Consider the following 26562-nt stretch of genomic DNA (forward strand, 5'->3'; position numbering starts at 1 on the left):
ACAAAAAATTATAGCATTATAAAATCGCAAATTACAATTTTGTGGATTTTGTGTTCAGGCTGTCAAAAGAGGAAATATTTTAGTATAACTTTATGTGTGTTTAGTATATGGGAGGGCCCTCTACGATCCAGGAGAGGGCGGTGGCCCCGCCTGCCCCGCCTATAGCTCCGCCCCTACTACAACCTATTATTTGTAACTATCGCGTTTGTTGTGAAAGCTACCATAATATTCAAATATTATCTGCTCAAAATGTAATTAAATTCATCCTCTGTTTTAGTTTCCATTTGTCCAATGAACGACACCGGATGTACGTACAGTTTCTGTCACACATATATAAGTGTGACACTTCACCAAATAACGTCAAGAGGATGTCTTTGGGGATCCTTCGTAGCGGTAAATTGTTTCAGCTCAATTTTCCGGAATCAGTACCGGTCCTGGCCGATGTGGCGCCCCGGGCGAGCATCACCGCCGTCAAAGGTGAAGCTGGCTGGCAAGTCGCCATGCCCTCAGAAGTTGGCGCCGTAGGCGGCCGCCTATATCGCGTATAGGATTGACCGGCCCTGGCTGGAAAAACATTTGTCAACAGGATTATAGACCATTTAAAAGAAGCGAGCGTTTTACTTTAATCAAAAGAAAAGTATTTTGCTCATTCTGTAATTCGTTTGTTCTAGCTATTGCATTTCTGAGGGTACCAGTGTAAGAGATTGTTTCAAAAATGATATTGTTTGATATTCAAAGAGAATTTAATTCAATTTGTGAGTTTTGTTTAGGGCAGTAGGCCTACCTTTTTCCCCTGTTCCATTCAGATTAGCTGAATTGCATAGGCAAACACAGCCACTGGGATTTTTTTTTTGTGAATCTCAAAAGTTCCAACTTCTGAGGGGCAAAAACTATTAGACAAAGTGAAGTTAGCTGGTTAAGTCCCCCCTCCTGCCCCTAATGTCAAGGGTGCTGTTAGGTTAGCATGGTCTGACCAAAAATCTCAGTAGGGATGTCAACCAACTGTTATTTTTTTACTGATGATCAATCTCATATACAATCATAGCACAATACAAAGAAAAAAAAGATGTTTTAGCCTAATCTATATAATTATTATAGGAATTAAATTAATTTTTTTTTTTGTCCATGTTATTGTCCTATTGGGTATTGGTATCAAAACAAACACAATTAAAGTGACCAAAGAAACAATAATCTGCACCTGTGAATTAAGATTATATTATACTTGTGAGATAATATTTGTTTCATTTAATCTTTTAATGTTTGTTATATTAGACAGCAAACGTTCTTATTCCTTTACTCCTGCAGTTTGCACATTTATTTTGCCAATAGTTGGGGGGCGTGGTGGTAGCTGGCCTAGGGAGACACATGGGGGGGGGGGGCGGTATTGTTACCTCACATCTCCGGGTGAAATGTAAAATTAAAATGGTGTTTTTTCCCATGGCTTCTCGCCAGCGTTCCAGTTCCCTCCCTCCATTTCCATCTAAATGGCGTTTGGTTCCTTAGCACCCTGACCTTCAGGGTACCCCAAGATAAAAGGATGCTGAAAAGCAGATGGATGAATACATGGTTTACTTTATGCAATTCCACTGACAAATCCTGAAACTGGTCATAAAGGAAGAGACCCGAAATGTAAATTCAGCAAGAATAGTCTGGTAAACTGACGTCTCTCTTTGAAGTTCTCCTGCTTACACAGTGCCACTCATTCCTGGACACGCGCTTCTCCAGTCACAGAGACGAAAAACAATGCAAAAATGACACAGACACCTGATCTATTGAGTCCAGACTCATTAGGAGAAATGTTTTGTTTATTTACCAGACGCTTTTATTCAAAGCAACAAACAACAGAGGAAGCAGAGGAAGTCAGTCCCTGGAGCAGTTGGGATTAAGGGTCTTGTTCAAGGGGCCGATGGTGACATCACTCTGCCGACCACAGGATTTGAACCGTTGACCTTCCAGTCTTGTGTCCTAACCTGCAGAAACACACACAGGTGTGGCTAAGACTGACAGAGCTACATAAACTGTGAACTCAATCGGTAGTGCTGAGATAATCATGCACTTGTGTAATGAAAAGAGGCTACATTCTAAGACCTGCCCTTCTACAAAACACAGGGACATTAAGAACATAGACAAGCACTTTAACTCGGTCTCCTCTTGTATGATGTTTTGTCTCTCAAGGGTCTCCTTTGAAGTGTAAGACTGAGGTTAAAAAATCAACAACAAAAAAAAAACTAAATTGAGCTCAAAAATGATGACACACAGAGGAATAAATATATATTTAATTTGCATTGTTAGTAGGGGGACATTCTTCTCCTGCTTCTCTTCACAGATCAAAAGGAAAGCTCATCACTGCCTGGTCACAGACCATGGCTTTGATGTTCGCTCGCTCACTCCACTCAGAGCTTGAGGCCCAGGCTTCCACCGACTGCCTGGCCCCCAGCACCAGCTCCCTTTGTGAGCCAAAATAAGTTGCAGAAACATGAAACATCAATTAGGTGCAGATCAACTAGAAAACCATGTCAATCAGAGACAGGGACAAGCTCCAACTAGAGTTTGATTCTACAACATTCCAGGGCCTCTTCTTTTGATATTAAAAAAATAGTTCTGTACTAATAAAAATGATTTATTAAAATAAGCAGTTTACTATGAAGATTACTTTGAATATTCCTTTTGAAGACTGAATACATCAATCCATACATTTTTAATTCCTATTATCTAGTCCTGGTACCACTAAAATATCAGTTCAAGATGAGTACATTAGCAAATATATATCCATCCATTTTCCAAACCACTTATCCTACTGGGTTGCTGGGGTTCCGGAGCCTATCCTGGAAGCAATGGGCACGAGGCACGGAACAACCCAGGATGGGGGGCCAGCCCATCACAGGGCACACTCACACACCATCCACTCACACACGCACACCTAAGGGCAATTTAGCAACTCCAATTAGCCTCAGCATGTTTTTGGACCATGGGGGGAAACCGGAGGAAACCCCACGACAACATGGGGAGAACATGCAAACTCCGCACACATGTGACCCAGGGGGAGACTCGAGGCAACAGTGCTAACCACTGCACCACCATGCTGCCCCCACAAATATATATGGTTCATTTAACTTGCTTTTTTTATAAGACATACACTTTCCAGTTAGCACACCTTGTCGTTTTATAATATTACTGTTTTTAATTATTAATTCTTGTGCTCATTTTACAGTAGAACAGTTTCTCCTGTGAAGTGTGGAGGCTGAGGACAGAGATTATAAATACGAAGCGAAACAAACAGATCGGAAAGATACTTTAGACCCAATTTTACATCATCAGTCCACTAGTGGAAATGAGTACATTACAGAACATTCTAGAAACATACAGACAGGTTCATGCCACCAGCAGTATAATGACCACCTTTCACAGCTAAGCAAATCACATCTTCAGGGATTAATCGTCAAAGACTCATGAGTTTTATCCAAAATGATTCGTGATAATACAGTGTATAAATAAATCCACTCATTATTTTTTCATTCGTTTTTTTCTCTTTTATTATGTATACCTTTGATTACCCCCCTGCTGATCTTATTCACCAAAAGGGCTAAATAACTCCATGCAGAAATATGAGTCAGTACCCCCCAAGCCCAAGGCCAGGACGGCGGGAACAGAAGGGCCGTCTCACCCCAGTGCGTCACACAGCTTACATCCGTTCATGGTCTGCTTAAACAGGACAAACATGGGAACTTTAAAGAGGCAGTTCCCCTCAAAACTGAACCAAAAGATTTAGAGGGCTTTAGTTTCATATATACATACAGTATAGGTTGTTCTGCTGAGAGTTGCCTGGTTTTGCATATATCGGCCGTAGAAATGTCGTTCTCCCAAATGGGAATGAATGGAATTCTTTCTGTGGTGATCAAAGCACCAGAAAAATATATGTGAAAAATCCAACAGCAATGTCTCTTACCAGAAATTACGACCTGGTTACTAAAGATAATCCACAGAATTTGTAGTGAGCAGTTAAATGTACAAACTATTTTCTTCTACCAAACTCTGCACACCAAATGTATCACTCCGCAGAAGAGAGCGCTGGGGGGCTCCTCCTCTTGTGATACGATTGGTGTGTGGACGTTCGTGGAAGAAAATAGTTCCTACGTTAAACTGCTCACTACAAAGTCTGTGTATTATATTTGGTAATCGGGTCATGATTTCTGATAAGAGACTTTATAATGTGTTTTGGACGCTTTTGTCAGCACAAAAAGAATGCCTTTCACTCCCGATATATTCCAGAGAAGACCGATGTTTCTACGGCTGATATCAACTAAGAAACTCCCAGCAGAACAACCTGGCCCTATGGCTGGGCAATTAATAAAAAATTAATCAAAACCCACATTCAGAAACTCTAACAGACGTAATCTCGCCAAGGTCGGTTACTTCGTTTTTTTTTCTTTGTTAAATTATGTTAATGCTTTCCCCAGTGTGTTTCTGTACCGTCCCCTTAAAACATACTACCGCGTGTGTTGTCACATGACGCCGCCCGGTCCAGCCTGTGATTTAGAAGCAACATGGAGACGAACTCAGACACCAAGCCAACGGAGCCACTTGAGCTGCCTGTATCATGTCCGTCGTTTGGACACATTGTGGATTTACTGAAGACGACACCAAACAAAAAGAAGTCAAATGTACTGCGGAAGAAGTTTCAGCTGTCAAAGGTAATACCACCAATCAGTTTCAACACTAACAATGTTCGAAATAGCGGAAACCGCTTATAGTGATCACGGTTATAGCGTTCAACCGCTTATATGGATCAGTATCCTTCCTGTACAAATATCATTTAAATAATTTACTTATGGTAATCAAGTAGTCCGTTTACAGTGTTCATTTCTGGTCTTTTTTCATAACAACATATGGAATAATTTAACAGTATGGTAATTCCTTTTTTTTTACTTGCCTACTTTACCTGCTGTAATTCATCAGCTATCTGAGACTAATGCTGCATGCAAGGAAATCATGACGTAATAAAGTCTGTCAATTATGAAAGACTCATCAAAGTTTCTGAAAGTTAACTGCCAAAAACGGGACACGAAGATGCAGCAGCGAAACTATCATTAGCTATATTTTATGTACAATACTGTACTGTATTATACCGTATGTGAATTATACACAGTTCAGTAATTTAATTTGTGCATTATTGTCATTTGAAAAGCGTTAGGAACAGCTCTACTGTATTTTTAGTCAATAACATTCAGTAAATAGCATTGCTATGCGTTTTACCTTATATTCTTGGCATAAAAATACAAATGTCAATTATAAGTCATCGGCCTGAGACATAAAAAGAAAAAAAAAACGTTATAATAACCAACAGCTTATGCTGATCAATTTCACCCAGACAGACGTGATCACTATAAATGGCTTATTTTATTTGCAAGAAATGCAAACTATTAATTTTCTACCTTTTTAGGGAACTTGCTTTTTACTTTAAAATGTGACCTTTTTCATAAGACGCGTCACGATCACCGGTGAACAGTGCGGCGATCGTGCGGGTAGGCGGGCAAGGAACAGGCAAACGGGTCGAAGTCGGGGCAAACCAGGGGTTTATTTCGGAAACGGGGAGCAGGAAACATAGATCCACACCGTAAGGGGGACAAGGGAGACACTAAGACTTAAATAGGACAAGACTGATCAAAGTAATCGGACACAGGTGGAGACGATCAGGGAAGCACACGTGGGTAATCAGGGGGCGTGGCACACACGAGGAGCGTACGAGCTGGGCGTGACAAGACGTTTTCATTTCAACAGATTTGTGCTTTGATTTCAGCCGTTTGAAATATTCAATAAATATTTGTGTGTGTTTCCTTCAATTACTGTAAAATCATAAAGGTATAGAAAAAATATCCCAACTTTAATAGTTAGGCAGATTTACAGTCCAGACTTTGTCAGTAAAATATAAGGGCAAAAAAAAAACAAACAAAAAATGAAATAATCGTTCATTAATCATAATCGAGGTAAAATGTTCAATTAATCGTGATGTTGATTTGAGGTCATACTGCCCCGCCCTACCTGGCCCTTTTATAAATGACCATGCAATCTCCCGGGCGTCATGCCGGTTTGGGGAAGTAAAGTCACAATAATGTGACAGGAATGCTCTCACCTTCATGTGTCTGCATGTTATTTAAAAAAATATATATATTATGCGTATATTGAAATGGGAAATAATAACATAACAGAAACTATTGTAGTCACTTGAAACACAAACTTCAATTTTTGAAACCGGAAGAGTGTCTGATTGCAGCAGATAAATTTCATTGTTGGGGCAAGTACATTATATCCATTATCAAAAATAATGATATTGCACTGTCTTTCTCCACTGCGGTAATTTACAGATTTTGCAGACATTTCAAAAGGAAAAAATGAGTGCTGTGGATGTGCAGTGCTCAGTGTGGGAGGGGCTAGAGCCCCCCAGGCCCCTCCCTGGCACCGTCACTGGCAGCTGGCGCGGTGCCTGGACCCCTTCTAATCTCGTGCTCTCACGCTGTCAGCGATGTGTTAGCATCACAGAGAGACAGGGGGCGCTGTGGGGTCACCGCCTCGCATCTGCGGACTCACAAATCGACCGCCAGGTCAAAGGGGTCACCCAGGACGGCTTATTATCCTCCCGCTGTGCAGCTGCCATTTTCCCAGGTTGTTTGTACACTACAATCAGCACCACAGTTACTGTGTTACACTGCTATTATTATTCTGGGTAGAAGCAGCCGGAGTCTTCATTGCAATCCAAACATCTCATCAGCTTGTGGCCGGGAGCAGGTGGTTTGTGGGTCCTCACTATGTCAGCCATATCCACTATACTACTCTTTTGTTTGTTTTTTCAATAAAACAAAACAGATCTGCTCTACCAAGATCTAATGTATACTTGGTATTAATATTAATCAATTATGCCCTGGCATCCCCGTCAGGCCGTGCCTCCGCACTGCCTCCTGTGCTGCTCCATCACTGTGCCTCCGCCCTGCCTTCTGTGCTGCTCCATCACTGTGCCTCCGCACTGTCTCCTGTGCTGCTCCATCACTGTGCCTCCGCCCTGCCTCCTGTGCTGCTCCATCACTGTGCCTCCGCCCTGTCTCTGGTGCTGCTCCATCACTGTACCTCCGCCCTGTCTCCTGTGCTGCTCCATCACTGTGCCTCCGCCCTGTCTCCTGTGCTGCTCCATCACTGTGCCTCCGCCCTGTCTCCTGTGCTGCTCCATCACTGTGCCTCCGCCCTGTCTTCTGTGCTGCTCCATCACTGTACCTCCGCCCTGTCTCCTGTGCTGCTCCATCACTGTACCTCCGCCCTGTCTCCTGTGCTGCTCCATCACTGTACCTCTGCCCTGCCTCCTGTGCTGCTCCATCACTGTGCCTCCGCCCTGTCTCCTATGCTGCTCCATCACTGTGCCTCCGCCCTGTCTCCTATGCTGCTCCATCACTGTGCCTCCGCCCTGTCTCCTATGCTGCTCCATCACTGTGCCTCCGCCCTGTCTCCTATGCTGCTCCATCACTGTACCTGCGACCTGTCTCCTGTGCTGCTCCATCACTGTGCCTCCGCCCTGTCTCCTATGCTGCTCCATCACTGTACCTGCGACCTGTCTCCTGTGCTGCTCCATCACTGTGCCTCCGCCCTGTCTCCTATGCTGCTCCATCACTGTGCCTCCACCCTGTCTCCTATGCTGCTCCATCACTGTACCTGCGACCTGTCTCCTGTGCTGCTCCATCACTGTGCCTCAGCCCTGTCTCCTGTGGTGCTCCATCACTGTGCCTCTGCTCTGCCTCCTGTGCTGCTCCATGACCATGCCCCTATCCAGGTCAAACCATTGGATGATGATTGGATAGATACATTAATTACAATACAAGAGGTGTGCCGTGGATTAACGAATTCCGGAAACTGTCTGGAATATGACCAATGGACTTGAACATTTACACATTTGCGACATCCTGTACCGGAAACCTGTGGTAAACCCTTTGTTACCTGAAAAATGTCTAATCACTTGAATATTATTACACCTGTTATAGGGGAAGCCTTTCTCACAGAATTATTCCGTTTGCTGATAAACAGATGATGTCAGGCATGGCTGGTCTGCTTTGTGGTTTGATGTCACTGCAGTCATGATTAGTATTCACACCCTGGCCAGATGCTGAACACTGCTATTGAGGAACACATGGCGATACTGAACACACTGCCCTGCTGTCATCTCACAGCTTTCGGAACTGTACGGATGCATTCTTTCCACCCACAGTCGCTTTGCAATTGCACTGAGAGAAGAAATCATTTTGGGTTCCTGCTCGGGCTGTCTTAACCCCCTTGGGACCAAACAGAATTGGTGATGCGGACATATTATCGTAGGACAGTATCCACATAATAATGCTTTTTACCTCCTGGGGGGCCACGGTCTCGTGCCTGACACAACTGTGACAGCAGCTCAACTTGGTTATGTGAAAAAAGTTGTCATCATGTGCACCAGTGTGCAAAAGTGGGATAAAGTAACATTTTTGTATATTTTCCTGTTCTATTCAATTTTTCTTCCAAAACATAAAACCAGCCCCTCACTCCCAGTACCTGCCACCCCATTAACCGCAAACCCCTTAGGAGTTCATTTGACTGTTTCATTGGCATATTTTGTACTTTTGGACATTTCTTTCAAGAAAGAAATGGATAGGGAATAATGGCCTTGGTTGAAATGGACAGGGAATAATTTTCATTTCACATACTATATAAAATGAAATTTGATTGATTGATTGACTGACTGATTATGTGACTGAAATCACGACCAGGAATGAATATGCCCAGAATTTTGCAGGGTATTTTTTTGGGCTGAAATTAGGGAAAAAGACTGACAAATTGCAGGTCTGAATCAAACTCAGTCACCGCTTCAACACTGAAGCTAATGACGCCAGATGGCCTTACTGTTAACGAGGTTTGGCTGGAATGCTGACGATATTTATGCAGTGGAAATGTCTCAGATTCAGTCAGGAACTTATTTGAGAGACTATCTATCGCCGAGAACATCAAAATCTGAGGTTTCCCTGTTATGGTGAGAACACAATTTCAGGTCATTTACTCTTCATTAGCATGGTGTTCGAAGCCTGTTCCAAACAAATGGTCAGCTAAAAGTATCTATTTTCCCCAGTGGCAATGTGAAGAAATTATGCACAAATGGAAGTCTAGAAACACAAATACAATCTGATACAAATGGATCTATGCTTACTGAATAGGACACACAATCATTTGAGACTGCTCATTAACATTCATTATTAAGTCTTTAGCAGGTTCTGTTAATAGTTTAAGTAACGGGAAATACGATTTAATTAATTTATGACATTTAAGAAAAAAAAGCATATTTGTGACGATCGCGGGTTGGACGGGCAAACAGGCAGTCAAACTACGGGGAGAACCGGGGATTTATTTCGGGTACGGGGAAGGCAGGGCAGACAGCGACGAACTAATATTAATGACAGACCAGGGCAACTGACGCGGACTGATATACACAAGGAAAGTTGAAAAGAACAGGAAGCAGCTGGGCACAATCGGGGAAGCACACGTGGATGATCAGGGGGCGTGGCACACACGAGGACTGCTCGCGCAGGTCATGACAATATTGGATTGATTGAACTTTTTTTATTATTTATTGTATTATCGATGCAAAATAATTGAAATAGACTTTACTGTGAGAATTATAGAATATTATCAGACTAGAATTCAGTTTAATCTAACATTTCTTGAACAATAGCATTCTAATGAATAATGTTTGCATGTTAAAACAGCATATCTCGGTGCAGTTGAATGCGGTTCTTAGTGCTTTTAATACTGATGTTCATTCAATTTAAACTTCAGATATGTAAGTAAAACATTTTCAATGCAAAACAGTCATCTCTAATGTTACAGGCATCACAGGGAAAATTCAGAGACAACTCCCTTTGCTGTGAAGGAAGCATTCTTATGCTCATTAATTTAATCCATATTCTGTTTGACTTACCTGGAGTTTATCCCACAATGCACAGGGCACGAGGCAGAGGACCTCCTGGAAGGGGTGCCATCCAGTAGTGTAGTCCAGGGTATACGCAGGTATATGGCGTACGCTTGTAAATGCCCCGTGCGGGCATACGGCGCTTTTCAGTCCACACATCCACGTACATTGATACGCATTTATGTGCTGCCGGCCCGTTAATTTTTTTCTGCCATTGGTTGTGTTCGACTTCATGCAGCCATTTACAACAATGGCTTAAAGCAATGCATTCTTGTCGTGACGCAATGCAACACGGTTACATTTTTTTTGTCCGACTTAAGCCAGCGCTGCAAAACGTCACCACGGTCAAGTCGAACCTACCCATTGTTACGTTTTGGGAGAACTAACGATTGGTTAGAGCAAACGGATTACGCCAATCAGAGGCAGAGTAGGGCGGGACATGCCATTCCTTTGCTAAACCGGGAAAAATATCTACTATTATCTAAAATATCTACTATTAATGAAATGGGCCTCTGTACCACCAGTAATTTTCACATACTGCCACTGACAAATCATTTTAATTTTATAATAGTGTCACTCTCTGGCCTTCAATATCTGTTGTTGAATCTACTTTCCCCATGGACTAAGAAAATTATGCAGTTGAATCACTGTAATGTATGAACCAGACGGATTTGCAAAATCTGCATCTCCGATTTGTTAATCTCATAATGATCCCTGAATGAAGTCAGGCAGCAGATGTGAATAGTACCGTCCCTTTCCAGTGGGAACTAAATCTGTACGACTGTCACTATCAATAACGGGGCACTTTGCTTTGTAGGCCGCTAAAAAATTTGGGGGCTAAATTTACAGTAAACCCACTTCTCCAGACACCACTACGCCACTGGTGCCACCCCATCTCACACTGACATCACATCACATCGTCACACACTGGACAGAAACACCATCGTGAAAATCCACGCAAATACAGGCAGAACTTCACACATCTAACCCCGCAAACCAGCATGCATCACTGCTCTTCATCAAATCACGGTTATAAGGCAGATTCGTCTGCACATGAATTAAAAGGGGAAGGGGCTGCTATGACGCAGCAGTGCCACCTCACCTACTGCAAGGTGCGTGATTCTCAGCTGCCTGGTCCCTGGAAACCGGCGTTGCTGCATTAAAGCAAATCAAAGACAAAAGCAGCAGAAACGATTCCTGCCCTCAGAAGGGCTGCCATACAGTGACAGTTTAGCAGAATAAGACCTATTCAGTCCTGAATGAGGGAGCCCCTGATCCTCATTCGCGTCCTAAGGGCAAATAATTAAACTAACATTTCAGAAGGAGACAGTGGGGAAGCAGATTTGTGAGAAAGAACTTTTTGCAGAAAGTGTGGTAGGGATTTCAAATGAGCTTTTTACGGTTATATTATAAATACATTCCTCATGATAACTGAAATCAGTACGTATTTGATCAATACATTATTTATCAAACATCCAAGCAGGAAATGTAGCCTGTTTGTTTGGCCTGTTTATGTGTTTACGTCCATCTTGCTGATGGTTTATGAACACGTTTGTTTTCTCAGTCAGACTGAAGGTGCTGTTCAAAAGTCATCCATGAAAAACAGAAATGTTTATCAAATAGTAAGTAAAAAGGCAGTTTAAAAATGTACTAAGGTTCTATTAAAAAATATAAATGCAAATAACATTTCAAAAAAAAGAAAAGCATTTCACATAATGGAATAATGAAATAACAAGTTTATTGTTAAATCACACCAGAAGAATCCCTTTATTCAACAGGGGACTTACATAAAAGGGAACCAAAAGAATTCTCGCACTGGACAAAAAGTACCATAACATGCTTTATTGTTATTTCAGTTGTAACCATCAACAAATAAATAAGTAAAGAAATACATAAATAAATAGATCTCATAATTGTTATTCTTTACAACGAACAAGACAGCGCCGATAAAGTCCACAGAGAGTCTGTGCAGGGTGGAGCTGGTGGTGTGTACAGCACAGGTCTGCCACAGTTCATGTCGAGCCGTGGGGGGGGTGTGGCAGGGGGCGGGATTTAAGAGGGGTTGGCTCTGTTAGCAGGAGGTGAAGGTTTTCCAGAAGAAGTTCTTACAAGGAGCCTTGCGGTCTCGCTGTGGCAGCTGGGATAGCCGGTTGTAGATGGCCCTTTCCTCCAGGTGAGACTCCTGAGGCTCTTCCATGCCCTCGGGGGTCATATCCACCCCCAGCATGTTGCTGTCCACCCCGTCCAAAAGGCTGGAGACCACCCTGAGGATGCGCTCCTTGTTCCGCTCCTGTGGAGACACAGTGAGCCGGGCTTACAGGAAGCGGAGGGCGGAGCGTTCCTGCTTGGGGAGCGAGGAAACACTGAGGACGAGTTCCGATTACCGGGCGCAATTCTCACAGAAAAGCGACAGTTTGTCTCATGTACAAAATCTTATTGCTGCATCTAATACATCCTCCCAGCAAACTCCCATGGAGTTACGACAAATAAAATCCCAAGCATTACTGAAGAGACGCGCCAAGTTAAACCCACACTTTCAGCTATTCATTTGTAGAATCACTCTTAACATGATCTTATACACACACACACACAGACACTTTGTATCATCATATTAATGCTGATATAAAGTTTCAGTATTAATTGGACTGTTGCAGATTCTTAACTCGGACATTCTGCATGTGGCATTGTTCTCGCAATATTTTGGCAGAGCTCACTGAAAGTTGGCTTATTCGGTTACCGTGGACCCCATTTCAGGCTTTGCAATGCAAAACAGAGCTACACATTTTTTTTAATGTGTCAAATGTTCTGTCACTATGCCTGTCTGAGTCTCACAGCTGTTGCTTATTTTGTACCTGCTGTGACGTATTAAAATTCCCCGATAAAAAAGGAAAGTTGTAGCAATATATTTATACAGAAATAATATAACTGTGCACTATAAAGAAGCAATGGAGGAAACAGACAATCAGCGCAAAGCAAAGTGGCAAGTGGTCACTCACCCTGTCTGCATGTGCCAAGCTCCTCTCTTCCACAGCAGGCACAGCGGCCGCCTTGACGGTGTACAGAAGCAGCACCAGGGACAGGAAGCTGGCCGCAAGCTGCATGCTGACACACCAGAGGGACAGGGGACAGAGCCGGAGAGTGTGGAGAGACAGAGAGAGAAGGAGTGACACAGGCAGATGTGCAGGGGTGGCTCGTGGGTGCAGAGATGTGACTGAAAGACAGACAGAGAGAAAGGGAGAGAGAGAGAGAAAAAGAGAGAGAGAGGAATACAGGTTGAGAGACCAGGCTTGGAGCAGGTGATGCAGCGAGAGACCAGCAAAGAGGTGCACTTATCCTCCTAGGACGGTCGCTTCAGCTCATGTACCAGGGTGCAAAGCTTTTATATATACGAGCCTCTCACAGTCCATGACTGGACATGGGGATGACGCAGGGCTTGTCGGGGGTGGGTAACAAGGGGGGCGTGTGGGGGCAGAAAAAAATAAATAAATGCATACATACATAAACTCAAACCAAAAAGCATAACAAGTCACGGATCAGATTGCAGAGAATGGTTAGTGCTCGCGCCGATCGGACAGCAGTGTTTCATGCTTTTCTCCTTTTGTTTGTTGACCTGTGCATAATTTCAATCCGCTTCAGCGGGTGATTGATTTTGTTACAAAGATCATAGAGTAAAACAATGACATTTTGAGGATAGATCTGTTTCTTGTGCTCATTCCGCTCATGTGGAAAAAAAAAGCAGAAAATGTAGTACGCTCCGTCGTGAAGAGCAGGCACCCAAACCCGATGCCTTAGAGCATTCATAGACACACTGCATTAGGCTGTTTGATTATTAATATCGGTGTAATTTGTAATAATAACGTCGTTGCGGGGACAGCTACTTATCAGCAAAAGGTCAACAAACATAAGTACACAACATTAAAAATAACAATATACAGAGTAATAGATCTTATTTCCCAGCAACTGTTATTTAACAGCAGAGTAAAAATGTATTTTTTACAGGTCGCAGGTACTCGGGAATGGCAAGACAAAACATTCCTTGTTTTGAGTCACTGTTTAAAAATAATTCCGCTGGTTCAGTTAAGCCCTTTATTCGAGATAACCTGCAGGTTCGTGGTTTTACACTGTGTCCATTAATCCTGAGCGAATAAAGCAGCTGAAATACTGAATGAGCTTTAAATCATCGGGTTTAATAAAATGGACATTATGTTCCATTCATTTTTATGCTTTATTTCTGTTACATAAAATTTTGGAGTTTGAATGTTCTCCCTCTGTTGTTCGGGTTTGTTCTAGGTACTTGAGATGTCTACCACAGTGCAGACGTGCAGTTAGGCTTATCTCTAAGTTGCCCGTGGTTGTATGGTTGTGTGCGTCTCTGTGCCTGTGAGGAGGCCCCCTGCCCTGCCCCGCCCAGGGTGTACCCCTGCCTTATGCCCTGTAATGCCCAGGCTCCAGGGACCCTGCTCAGGAAAAGCTGTCGAGTGATGAATGGATATTATGTGAAACTTCATATATCAAATGTGAAAGCAAATGTGAAATATAAATGTGAAAGCAAAACAACGAGATTTAAAAAGGTGAGAAATTCAGACAAGGAGAGAAAAACTGGCAGTAAAAGAAAACAAGGGTGGTTTTCGTTTCTGGCAGAAGGTAGAGGATATACAGCAAAGAGCTACACCTTCAGATTAAAATCGAACAGTCTGGCACCTGAGATGACAAGGGCGCCAAATGCAGTAAATTATGGATGAACATAACCCCCCCCCCAGCAAACACAGATAAAATCTGATAGTATGGGGCAGGTGGCAGTCAGCAGGCCCATGAGTTAAATTTCAGGGAGAACGTGTTGTGTTTAAAAGGAAGGAAGCTGCAGTCTGCCAGATGTTCTGGAGATGGTGCTCCGGTCCAGCGGCCTCGTCAAGCGACCTGCTGGTTTGGTCGCTCGCTTTTATTCAACAAAACCTGTGTGTGTGTGTGTATGTGTGTGCCTCACTGAATGTGTATGTGTGTGTGTGTTATATACATGCGTGAAATCGTTATTTGGAACAGGTACCTTATAGGCGAGTAGAGCAATCCCAAGAGAGCAAAAATTAAAAGGATAACAAGAAATCATTCACAGCTCCAGGGTGACGTCAATACTCAGTTCCAGAAGGAATTAACCCGACTACAGATATCACTATTTTCCACAAAAACATGATTGCGTTTTTTTATATATATATCTCACATTTATAAGAGAGATTATTTTTCTCAAGTAACAGATGTTCCTATAATGTCCTACAAATATAGCGTACTCCGTCTTTGTGCACAATAAGAAATCTAAACATTGACACAATTAGCACCTTAAATAGCCCTAAATTGTTTAACAGAGCAGTGCCATAACCGGGGATCGAACCAACACCCACTTGGTAGCAAAGCTGAGCCCATGCAGCACAGGAGACAGACTGCTCACAGACTGGGATGTTAGGCACATGAACACGGGCTGTAAAAAATGCGATATGTACATATGTGCTTATTTTATGAAAATAAAGTGGAATGACTTAGACTCTGTCTGCCAATCGGGAAATTACCCAGGAAAAATGGCCTTCCTTATTATTTTCATACTGGATTATTGTAACGGTTGTCCTATAGAGTTAAACACTGTCAATGGATTAGCCTACAGTTTAAGGTAAAGCAGAACTCCTTAACATAGTTTAGATTATCTGTCATAGTTAATCAATCTTTGTCTTACTTTAAAGATCAAAATAAGTGTTGAAAGTTATTAATTGAGTGAACTGATAATTAGGCCTAATGTTTTACATCCCTTTCTATGTGGATTTAGAAGAATGAAACCAACAGTTCAAATATATTTCAAGAAATGGAATATAAGTAAGATATGTGATGATATTTTGATTTGAGGAGATCAATTAAAACACTGCTGTAGTGAACACAAGACCCCCGAGAGCAACAGAACAACTTTGGCGTGAACTGTAACGTCAAATCAGCAAGAAATACTAAATACCCAATTTTCTGTAGGCCTATAAGTTAGTAAATTATACTTCGAAATAAATTGAGGCTAACAGGCATATGATTGCAGATTTAGTTAAATAAAACCACAGCAATTAGGCTACATTGTAATCTCGTTAATTACACGTACTTTTATCTTTGCTTATTTTTTATTAGACTTTCTTGATGTTCACGGATTAGTTGGACTTGATCGGTGATGCTGAGGATTGCAGCCGCGCCTTTGCCCTGCTCCAGTGCCGCCTGGCTTGCCGTCCATCGGCTATATGCTCAAATCCCAAAACCGCGTCCGGAAAGGAGACGCAGTACAGCCTAAAAGCGGAACTCCCCCTTTCCGCCCCGTATTCTAGGCACAGACGCGCCTCATACGGGATGACAGGAAACAACAATTAGAAGCTGTTGTGGTGCGAGTTAGTAGCCTAAACTAGTAACCTAGTCTTGGTTTAACAACACTAGGTTACCACTGGAAGCATTGTCACAGATAACCGACAAATTACTTGCTCTCCTGGAATTAATTACGGCGATGCCTTATTAATGCACTGCAACATTTAAAAACAAATCGCGTCTAAAGTTAAACTCAAAATACTTGAGCGATAAAGAAATACTAATTTGTTCTTAAAATCATGGCTGTGAGCTGTTGATTAAACACACCATTTTTACTTGGCCTAATGTGATGGGAATAACGCTTGAAACACACTAAAGGGTTTTCTGGTGCGTACTGATGGCCATCTACATCCCCTTAGGAAACGCCACGAGTACAATCATGTTGCCGCAGGAAACTTCAGCCTTTTTCCGGTAATTTGAACGTCTACAACGTGCAAAGATGATCTATCTGTGGGTGACTTGGGCTCTTAACCGGGATTGAAACTGTGCGTTCATCTTCGACGAAACAGGCGAGGAGAACCCCGCCTGTGGAAGCGCTTCTGATGGATGACAAAGCGACCGAAACAGCGGAGCAATTTTAGCCAATTCAGTCGATTAGGCTTTTTAGTCAATGCGAGCATAAGTCAAAGGGGAATCGAAGTGGTCTGCTGAATATAAAACGTGCAGAAAATCGAATAATCTATTCGTGCCGTCTATAAGAAAGCAATGGGTAATTTTCAGTTACAGTTTACAGTAGGGCCAATGTGATGAATTTTAGTATTTCTACTGTCGAATTTAAGTGGGATACAAGCAATTCAAAAATAACGTTTCTGAATTTTTATGAATTCATCCATGTCTGCATTGTGATGAAACAGTCAGACAGAGGCCTGGATAAACACTATATGTTTATAGCACTTAACACCCTGAAAGAAATGTTGTTTTTGTGTAGTGAGGTAAGGCTCCACTCGTATGCTGTAGATAAACCGAGACACTTCACAACAGAAAAAAAAATTCTTCAAACTCCAAAGTGAACTGGTTGGAATACAAAGGAAAATCGAAAACGAAAAACAAAGGAATGAAAGGTAAGAAAGGAAGTATAAATCCGTACCCAAAAGCAAATGGAAAATAGCAAAGAATGGTGATTTCTGAGATGTAAGGTGTAGAACAACGAACACTTCAGAAAAACGCTGAGGTTTGCAACTGAATTTTGAAGTTACTCAGTATAATAGTATAAATTGATTCCACGTTTTATAATCAGAACGTTGACATTTATCTCGGCCACACCTGTTCAAATTATTCGTATAGCCTAATTTATTCTGTCCTGGCGGATAACAGAGTTTTATAACTGTACCAGTCTGGGTCAACAAAAGATAAAAGTTTAATGCATATCACATAATTAAGCGCGAGAGATTTTCTGTTTATTCTGTCGTTTTCTATTAGAAAATCATTGGGAAAAGATTTACTCACCTTATCCATCAATTAATTGATTTTAAGTTGCGCGTTCCGTAGCATCGGGCATGATAGTTGGAGGCGCCGACGCGCGATTCGCGCAAACGCGTTACGTCATAGCAGGAGTCAGGCGCGACCCCGCGGGCCGTGCGGGCACCGCCACCGCCGCCGCCGCACCGGCTATGCGCTTTGAAAGTGCGTGGAACCAAAATGGCATGATGTCTTCACCTGCAGCAGACTGACATTAAGCCAGAAATAGAATCACCACAAACATGGATACCGCACTTATTTTAAGCAACGTCAAATTATTTTATAGGGAAAAGCACACATGCAGTGATGCACAAAAATGAGACGTCACATAGCCAAACACTTACGTCAGAGGATAATTTACGTTATGCTGTATAACAACCGAATAATCTGGCATCGGTAATCGGCGAGGCATCAGTCACAGGTGGAACCGGTAAAGAAACTTACTTGCTCGGTTTATGATTTGGTAACTCCTATATAAACTCATTACTTGCACTATATGTTTTGAAGTGCATATGCTTTCAACTGTGACATATTTACTGAGCATGAACTTTTAAACAACCAAATTGCATATACAGGTTATATAACACCTCGTTATTTAAACGTATGGTTAACGAAGCATAGTTATAGGCCTACATAAATGTTGGTTACAGGAATTTCAGCTCACAATTATTATTGCAAAATGCCTTCTTTCTGGTGACTTCAAGTGCACTCTATATGAAGGCTCCTTACAGTAGCACGAAAACATAAACGGACGTGCAAACGCCTCATTCAGGGCTAATAGTGTCAGAAAACACATTTGAGGAGGGCGCCATCTTGTGGTTAACTGGTGAACACAAAATATTCCAAGACTACAGAATTCATTTAAGCCATTTGTCTCTGACCTCGTAATAAACTGTTTTTGGTCATATTTAACAGCAAATACGCTGAATCTAGTGTTCTTTGCGATTAATATTAAGTCTCTGTCAGCAACTGCATAGGCCGCAAACAATAACAATGTAAATACAGAATCGTTAAAGCATCAAAGATTTTCTCCCATTTCCTGCATTAGCTATGTGTCACATTGAAGAGATATCAGGAATACTGACAAAGTGTCGCACGTTTAAGTCATTATCAGCTACAAGATACATATACTTTAATACAAACTTTTTCTTAGTCTTCTATAGCATAATGAGATTAACAAAACCCACAAAATCTCCACTGGTAAATTGAATAATGTTAATTACCAACAAACCTTTCGGGGCAGCAATTAATATACTGGTTCAATAACCTGGGTACAGGAGTGTCAGAGGGGCATGAATACCCTGGCAGATTCAAGGGGCCCAACACATGACAGGGGGCCATTAATATGTAAAATATATACATACAATATACATAAAATTAGGTTGGGGGACCAAGGTGACATTTTGTCAGGGGTCGTAGAATTTCTAGGTATAAAAACAAAAAATATCTTTGGTTTAAAGATTCAGTGCTGAAATAATGTGGCCAGCAGATTGTTTTACTGGCCAGTTTATAATGCAGTGACCAAAGATAAACTCTTACTGCATCAGACCAAGGGTGGGGAACCTTGGAGGGCCAGTGCGGGTTTTTAGGATGACCTCTCAATCAGCCAATGACAGAGGGCCCCCAAGACTGGAGTTGAGAACCACTGCTTTATTATGGGCTGATCGAGAGGTCATGCCAAAAACCTGCACCCACAACAGCTCCCCACCCCCGCATTGGACCAGTTTTTTTCCAACCAAGTCCTCGAGGACCCACAGTACATTTTTGCTTCTTCCCAGCTCCTTCATAAAAAGGTGGACTGTCTGCGGGTTCCTCACTGGGAAACGCCGCATTAGACTGTTTCCGAAGAGGCTCCAGAGGGTTAACAAGCCAAGCGCTTTCATTCGAGGTCCTCCTTTCATCCCTTTTATTTAGCGTAGAAGACTTTACAAAAATCAACATGGAACTGCTTGAACACAGACACGCTGCAATTGTTAGCATTCTCTGAAGCTAATTATCAAATTTACTGGAAATCATGGCTTCTTGCTTCAAGGCTGGATGACCTCATTTCCACGCCATCCCCCACATGAGTGCTGTATCACACCTGACTGTAAAATAAAGTAAGTAAAACGTTCTGCCGTCTGCAAACCTTTTAACTCCTGCTCCTTGCCATCACATAGTGGTTGTATACAGAACATACTTAATACTAATTATCCTATAATCCGCATGATTGTTAACCTCATACAAGACCTCTCACTTTCTAACCCTACTCCATCAATTTCCAAGTTAGTAATGTTATAATATTAATAATCATAGCTGAATTTCATACAGTATTATATTTTATCATTTTACACCTCCCAACAACTGTGACACCAGTAATATGTAACCATGTTAAGCGACCAGAAGATGATATACAGAACAAAAATACAATAAAACATCTCCCTTACAACAGTAAGTGTACAATAAAACAGTGGAATAATGAATCCATCATAGATTTTCTTAATATTAAGATGTGTAATCCTGAGATGTGTTAGTTATTAACACTGGGTATAACTTACTGACACGTGTGGGAAGTGTACATTTTAGTTATATAGTACCTTAAAAACATGATCTGCAGTTTGAAGACAAAACTTTCTCTGTTACGACTGACCCAGCAGGTGTCGCTCACTGGTCGTACAGATGAAACGGACGTCAAAACCCGAAGAATAAATTAGAAACAATAAAAGACTGTAAGACAGGAAGGGGCTGGAATTTACTGCTGCAGCGAAACCTGAATTCCACACAGAGGTTGCCATTCCCTCTCAGGTGACCTTCCACGTCTCAGCCTAACTTCAGCACTTCCATCCGAAGTCCCCCATCTCCAGTCAGCTCTGGGCAGAGATGCAGCTTCCAAGAGGTTTCAAGTTCAGCATTGGTGGTGAAGGTTTTGTTCAGTCTGCATGAAAGGCCGTGCTTGCCACGGACGCTGCTGAAAGAGCCACTTTTACTTGCTTTCACTTAGCACCTGTAGGAAGAACCAGCGAGAAGGACCTGATTGGCCATTAAGGAGCTTGCAGACGGGTAATGAGCATTTAACTAAAGGCCATGTCCAGAAACCAAAGTAAGGACAGCTTCAGGTTTGTTATTTTGAAGATTTAAGTCACTACTTCCATTAAACCAGACTAGGCACTGCTAGTTAAGCTAGACCAGGCACTGCTAGTTAAGCTAGACCAGGCACTGCTAGTTAAGCTAGACCAGGCACTGCTAGCTATATCTTTTCAGTGCCCTAACCAAGCTCTAGTCGAGAGGCCCCCCCACCCAAGAAAACTGATAATCATTTCACTTGGTAATTCAGGGGTCCTGAGCTGCTCCCCCTTCTGCCTTCAGCTGGCAATGTTTCTGCCTGTACATAAACATTTTCTTGGCATGACTTTGTGTGGGGCCCCCCATGCCGAATTCACCTTTACCTGGATCCGGCCCTGATACTCAGACGCACGCCACAGCCCTGCCGTTCTGTTAACGATGGCTTCATTACCTTCCTGGCAAACTCTGGGAGGACAAACGCTGCCCGGTGCACGTCCGAGTTGTAGTACTTCAGCTTCATATCCTCCACCTCCTCCTTGGGCAGTTCTCTCACAGGCTCACGGAAATTGGTCACCTAAGTGTCCAGAAACACGTCAGCAAAGGGGAAGAGGAGCTGACCACACACACACAGCGCAACAAACTGTGGCAGCCTTGGAATTTTTCACTAAGCAAAAAACGGGCACAGTATGAATAATTGTAGATATATAATCTTGGTCAGTCACCGGGTTTTTACTGCAGAGCATGAAGCCAATCTGACCACTGGGGTAGGTGGGGATGGTGCAGTACGCATAGTCCACGACGGGGAAGAGAGTCTTGCAGAAGCTGTACATCTCCTTGATGAGTTCCAGGTGGAGCCACTGACACTCACCTGTAAAGAACATCCTTCGTCACACTAATTCCAGACAAACTGAAATGCATTTCTGCCACAGAGCCGCTGCACAGACAAACAACATCTCCTGCACCTGGTGGACACACTGCTGGACACACTGAAGCTGGCAAACCTCCTGTGCTGCAGTACACTGAAGGTCCCCCCCCACCCCCATCACGGCTGCAGGTCTGCAACCTGCAGAAGCAGCTGCCCAGTACTTGACCGTGTCCGGAGGCCTGCATCCCTTGAAAGACACGGTTGAGAAAAGTATCGCCTTTGAAGGTCGCATTTTTTTCACGTCTTCAAATAGGACAGTCTGGCCATTACCAGCTGTTCTTCCCTTGGGTCACAGGGTGGCCCTCATCATCTAGCAGGGACACCCCCCAACTTGCACTCTGTGCAATGAATCTTGGGATATGTGGAGCTGCGTAGGAGCTGCGTGGATCCACTGGGCGGATAGTTCACAACTCGACAAAAGGGACAACGCATTTCCAGACCAAATCTGAAGGAGCCTTCCAAACGGGACAGCCTTGTCGCACCGCTGTGATGCAATCACACTTCCAATGCAGCCTTAAGGCTGATTTATACTTCTGAGTCGATTAGATGCCGCAAGTACGACCAAGCCAAGGACCCTACGCCGCAGCCTGACGCGCACCTTCCAAGAAGTGTACGCGTCGCAGACCATAAGAACTGCGATTGGTCTGCTTGGTAGCAATAATTCCTTTATGGGAGCAAAGAAAGTGTACATCCCAGGTGTACTTATATCGCTGATTGAAAGTGAAGTGTTATTTATATCGAGCATTAAATAACCAAACCTGGGGATCATGGCAACAGGGCTAACAGAACTCTCTGGAGGACGGCCACAGCCCATGAGATTTTTAGCTCGCTTTTAACGGGCATATTCTAGGATTCCTCTGGGAGTTTAAACAGCATATGAAGAACATGTGCACAAATCAGGTGTAGTAAGGTGAAGTTGGACGCCCAGCTTCACGTTACCTTGGCAACAGAGGATCCCCCCCTCTCGCAGGGCTGTCTTCATGAGCTGGTAGTAAGACTCCTTAAACAAGCTTTCTGCTGGACCTGAAGACCCCAATGACAGGAGACAAAACACAGGCTCAATTCCAAAGCAATGATAAATAAAACATCCTTTTTTTTAAAAAAAAAAGGCAGCATCATAAATAAGATACCATTTAAGTCTGTAAATTCAGGATGTGATGAGAAAGATAATGAAAGTAAACATAAAGCAGGTGGTGTCATGGGCTGAGCAATTAAATTCCCAGAAACCAAAACTATTGTACCCTTACACTAAACTGTGATTACAGACGCTCCTCTACTTACAAACTTTCAACTTACGAACTTTCAGACATACGAACAAAGAGGACTAAGTCCAAATTGCTTTCCTTGGGCTCCTGTTTCCTGTCCGCTACCTCAATTTTTTTTTCTGCCATGTCTGCCCAGTACGACTTCTGCCCACTACTCCCGCCGCGCAGCAGCCTAGCGTGCGTACTCCCAGCATCCTAGTTCTTTGTACTTACGTATACCCTTAAAATGATGTTGAATAATGACTCATGAACATTTCAAGTTACATGCAGCCGTTCGGAATGTAACTTGTTCGTAAGTAGAGGAGCGTCTGTAGTCTGAAATTCCTCTGAAGAATTCACTGAAGGTGTAAATCCATGTTAGGTTGCTTAGCAACTTCGTATGCCAACAGCAGCGTATGAATTATGGTGTTTAGCAGAAAGCAATGCAGCGCATCCTGTCGAAGCTGGAATTTCTTACCAACGGGGTCAGAGGAATCGGTGATGATGACATCAAAGGCATCCTGATTTTGTTTCATAAACTCAAAGCCATCTCCCACATTTAGAGTTAGCTTAGGGCTGAAGAAGCCATTCGCCATTCCGGGCAGGTACTTCTTTGAGACATTTATCACATCCTATGAAGACAAAGGGAGTGACGGATTTATAGGATGTCGGCACTGGTAACCGAGCAAAACATCAACATTGGAGCCCCACGCGAGAGACGTACTTCTCCATTCCTCACCTCATCAATTTCACACTGAACCACGGACTCCACTAGAGGATGTTTCACCACTTCTCTCAGGACACCGCCATCTCCACCACCGATAATCAGCACCTGGGGGTGGCAGTGACACATGAAGACTGGAGCAGCATCAAAACAGAAATGTCTAACCCCACTACCCAGCTGGAATTATGACTATTGAAAAAGTAATAATTTAGGCAACTTTAATTTAGGTGCCAATAAAAGGCCCAAAGGACAAAGTGATATCCAATATTCCAAAGTATCCCACAGGGGGACAGACACTCCATCTGTTTGCAATACCTTTTTAGGACACGGGTGGCAGCACAGAGGTAGATTGGCAATCATTTCTTGATAGGAAAATTCATCACGTTCAGTGCACTGGATAACACCATCCAAGACCAGAACATTTCCATAGGTCTTACTGTGGAGATTCAAAGGAGATGACGACGGGTTAAAGGGGGAACAGAAACAAGAGTGACATCGAGAAGCTGTTAGAAACACAGAAAACTTTCCATGGGATATCTGACCGATACAAGTTACATGACAGAACAAAGAACTTCTAGTCGCACTGGCAAACCACCCTCTCCTTCAATGTCAAAGCCATTTTTTGGAAGTAAAACTTATAAACCAAGTTGCTAATATAAACCTAATTAAATCCTCAGTAGCACAAAAAGGACATGCTTCAACAGGATATTATTAGTATTATTAACATTATACAAACCGGATTTTTTTTTAAATGACATTTTCTGTTAAAATGCGTTTTTAATAACTATTAAGAATGAGCTGGGAAATAGGATATTGAAGGGAGACTTTGGGGCAATTTTTTTTTTTTTAATTCTTTGGGATGTTCACAACTTCTCAGCTAATTTTGCAGATGGCTAAAGCAGGTCAAGCTGAAGTTCAATTCTAGCTTATTTATCGATCAAGACCAACCTAATATTCTCTAAAATAGCATGTAACAGCATGGCAAAAATTCACTGCACGGCACGCAGATAAATTTTGCTCTGTCACGATTCCGCAAGCCCCCGGACAGTGTTTTGTGGAGCGTGTCCCGCGGATTCCTGCAGATCCTCCACCTCATCATGAGCCTTGACACCTCCCGTGGTTGAGGAGAGAATACTCACCACTGCTCTGCTGGCATGGAGCCAAACAATCAGTTGATTTATTATGTTTCCCCAATTCTAAATTCAAGCAATACACAAAATTAAACATTTCCCTTTAAATTTTAAATTTACTGTCTTTTAACCATCTTTCAGCAAATGCCACCAGTCTCACATTTTCGTTTCTGACATCGAATTCGCAGTACTGCACTGATATGTAAGCTGTCAGCTTTAAAGTCAAAAACAAACCTCCTTTCTTCACAGCCTGCACTGACATCTCTTTAAGTGAACATATTTTTCCTTTTAAAATGGATTGATTCAAGCAAGTATCAGCCCAACACACTCACTGCAAGCATCGCTGGGTATATAATGCTCAAGTTAAAGGTGATGTATCATTATGGAGGAGATACTGACGTATAGCAAATCCAACACAAATGCACACGTCATGCAAAAAGATATGCATTTCATCATAAGATGCGTATCCAGTTATTTGAAACAGATTGTAAATTTTAGCTGGGGGGACGCGGGACCTAGCGGAGGAATGAACCATAACTTCAAACATGAACAGCCTGAGCCCTGCATCCTGCAATCTGTCGCCCAAAACAAGACAAAATATGACAATCCATGTAGTCCGTTGTAAACATAATCGTTATGTTTTAATAAATAATGTCCATTCCAGCCGAACACATTAAAGATGTTCCTGACTGAAACAATGACACGAATGCTATAGTATGCGCTATGACGCAATATGTAACTGCACGCGGTTTGACAATCCCGTACGGTGGCGTGTCACCAGCCGACAAGAACGTTTTACAACAGCTACACTTACTGAAAATAGCGGTAAATGCCATTGATAACAGGACTAGTTTTGATTAGACGAGAAAACAAAAATAACTTCTCGAGCTGTGTTAATACAATTGTAGAAAGCGCGCGACACAATCATTTCGGAATACACCCAGTATTGTTAAACAAGTTGATATTACATAGGTGTTCAATGACATGAAAGAAACACATAAAGAAACTAACTAACCTCTTAAATACCATGACATCTTGAAATTTTGATTTTTGATGATACAAGACCTCTTCTACTTGGAGACTCATTGCTTGCCCAGGCCATAGCGTACATGTCTCTGTGAACCAACCATCTTTTATACTGTTCATTGTGTAGAAGTTTGGAGAGCTGAACACGCTACTTGTATATAAGAAAAATGCTATTTTAAGAAAGCGGCTAAATAGCACACCTCGGCTGGCTAAACAGACCGGTGCAATACTATAAGAAATACTTAGTAAAGCGATCCACAGATGGACACGTTTGGCGTAGTTTGTTACAACCAAACTGCATGACGTATGAAACAGCGAATCCCAAGATCCGGGTCCTAGACGATTGTTTTGCAAACGTCCAATGGGAAGAGGAGGAAGGCGGGCTCATAGGGGGACACGTCACGTTAGATTGACCCCTCAGCAGGTCAAGATTGCACGTGAAAACTGTGGATAGACCGGACATTCAACGCGTGGGCGCAGTGTGTCACTTGTAATTTAAAACCGTACAAGTAAATATATTGGAATGGTTTAATTTTTTTTGTAAAGCGCAGTTATGAGATATGCGTCGCTTTCTATGGTTGTATTTACAGCGTTAAAGCATTTATGATGTATGGATTGCCATGGGGTACCTACGCAGAACTTTGTGTTAAATGTGTCTTATATTC

At 42.6% G+C, this 26562-nt stretch overlaps 2 protein-coding genes across 6 annotated transcripts; both read right to left on the bottom strand.

Moving 5' to 3' along the window:
• Positions 1 to 11694: 11694 nt before the first annotated feature.
• On the bottom strand, positions 11695 to 17947 carry sst7 (somatostatin family member 7). 3 transcript variants are annotated; one of them, XM_049017575.1, is made up of 4 exons: positions 17795 to 17947; positions 13338 to 13405; positions 12970 to 13184; positions 11695 to 12263 (listed from the first exon to the last, which is right to left on the bottom strand). In XM_049017575.1, the coding sequence occupies exons 2-4, from the start codon at positions 13378 to 13380 to the stop codon at positions 12045 to 12047; spliced, it is 477 nt and encodes a 158-aa protein (XP_048873532.1). In that variant the 5' UTR covers positions 13381 to 13405; positions 17795 to 17947; the 3' UTR covers positions 11695 to 12044. The 3 variants fall into 3 exon arrangements, with proteins under 3 accessions (XP_048873532.1, XP_048873533.1, XP_048873534.1); XM_049017576.1 differs by lacking the exon at positions 13338 to 13405 and having other exon boundaries at positions 17795 to 17941; XM_049017577.1 differs by lacking the exons at positions 13338 to 13405; positions 17795 to 17947 and adding an exon at positions 15018 to 15041.
• A 1750-nt stretch (positions 17948 to 19697) lies between these two features.
• On the bottom strand, positions 19698 to 26218 carry srm (spermidine synthase). Of its 3 annotated transcripts, none has more exons than XM_049017571.1 (8): positions 25887 to 26218; positions 24057 to 24177; positions 23757 to 23849; positions 23496 to 23649; positions 22713 to 22796; positions 21571 to 21716; positions 21232 to 21422; positions 19698 to 20789 (listed from the first exon to the last, which is right to left on the bottom strand). In XM_049017571.1, exons 1-8 carry the CDS (start codon positions 26015 to 26017, stop codon positions 20783 to 20785), a joined length of 927 nt encoding a protein of 308 aa, XP_048873528.1. In that variant the 5' UTR covers positions 26018 to 26218; the 3' UTR covers positions 19698 to 20782. The 3 variants fall into 3 exon arrangements, with proteins under 3 accessions (XP_048873528.1, XP_048873529.1, XP_048873530.1); XM_049017572.1 differs by having other exon boundaries at positions 21300 to 21422; positions 25887 to 26217; XM_049017573.1 differs by lacking the exon at positions 25887 to 26218 and adding an exon at positions 24881 to 25880.
• Between the last annotated feature and the right edge of the window lie 344 nt (positions 26219 to 26562).

The sequence above is a fragment of the Brienomyrus brachyistius genome, chromosome 6 (genome assembly GCF_023856365.1).
Source record: "Brienomyrus brachyistius isolate T26 chromosome 6, BBRACH_0.4, whole genome shotgun sequence".
In the NCBI taxonomy this organism is placed as follows: Eukaryota; Metazoa; Chordata; class Actinopteri; order Osteoglossiformes; family Mormyridae; genus Brienomyrus; species Brienomyrus brachyistius.

Excerpts from the sequence above, each read along its gene's own strand:
- sst7 (XM_049017575.1), bottom strand. The coding sequence starts at position 13,380 with ATGGACTGTGAGAGGCTCGTATATATAAAAGCTTTGCACCCTG. Across the intron at positions 13,185-13,337 it reads TATAAAAGCTTTGCACCCTG|TCACATCTCTGCACCCACGA; the intron begins GTACATGAGCTG and ends TCTGTCTTTCAG. Across the intron at positions 12,264-12,969 it reads GCTTGGCACATGCAGACAGG|GAGCGGAACAAGGAGCGCAT; the intron begins GTGAGTGACCAC and ends GTGTCTCCACAG.
- srm (XM_049017571.1), bottom strand. The coding sequence starts at position 26,017 with ATGAACAGTATAAAAGATGGTTGGTTCACAGAGACATGTACGCTATGG. Across the intron at positions 24,178-25,886 it reads GATGTCATGGTATTTAAGAG|TAAGACCTATGGAAATGTTC; the intron begins GTTAGTTAGTTT and ends GAATCTCCACAG. Across the intron at positions 21,717-22,712 it reads GGGGATCCTCTGTTGCCAAG|GTGAGTGTCAGTGGCTCCAC; the intron begins GTAACGTGAAGC and ends TGTTCTTTACAG.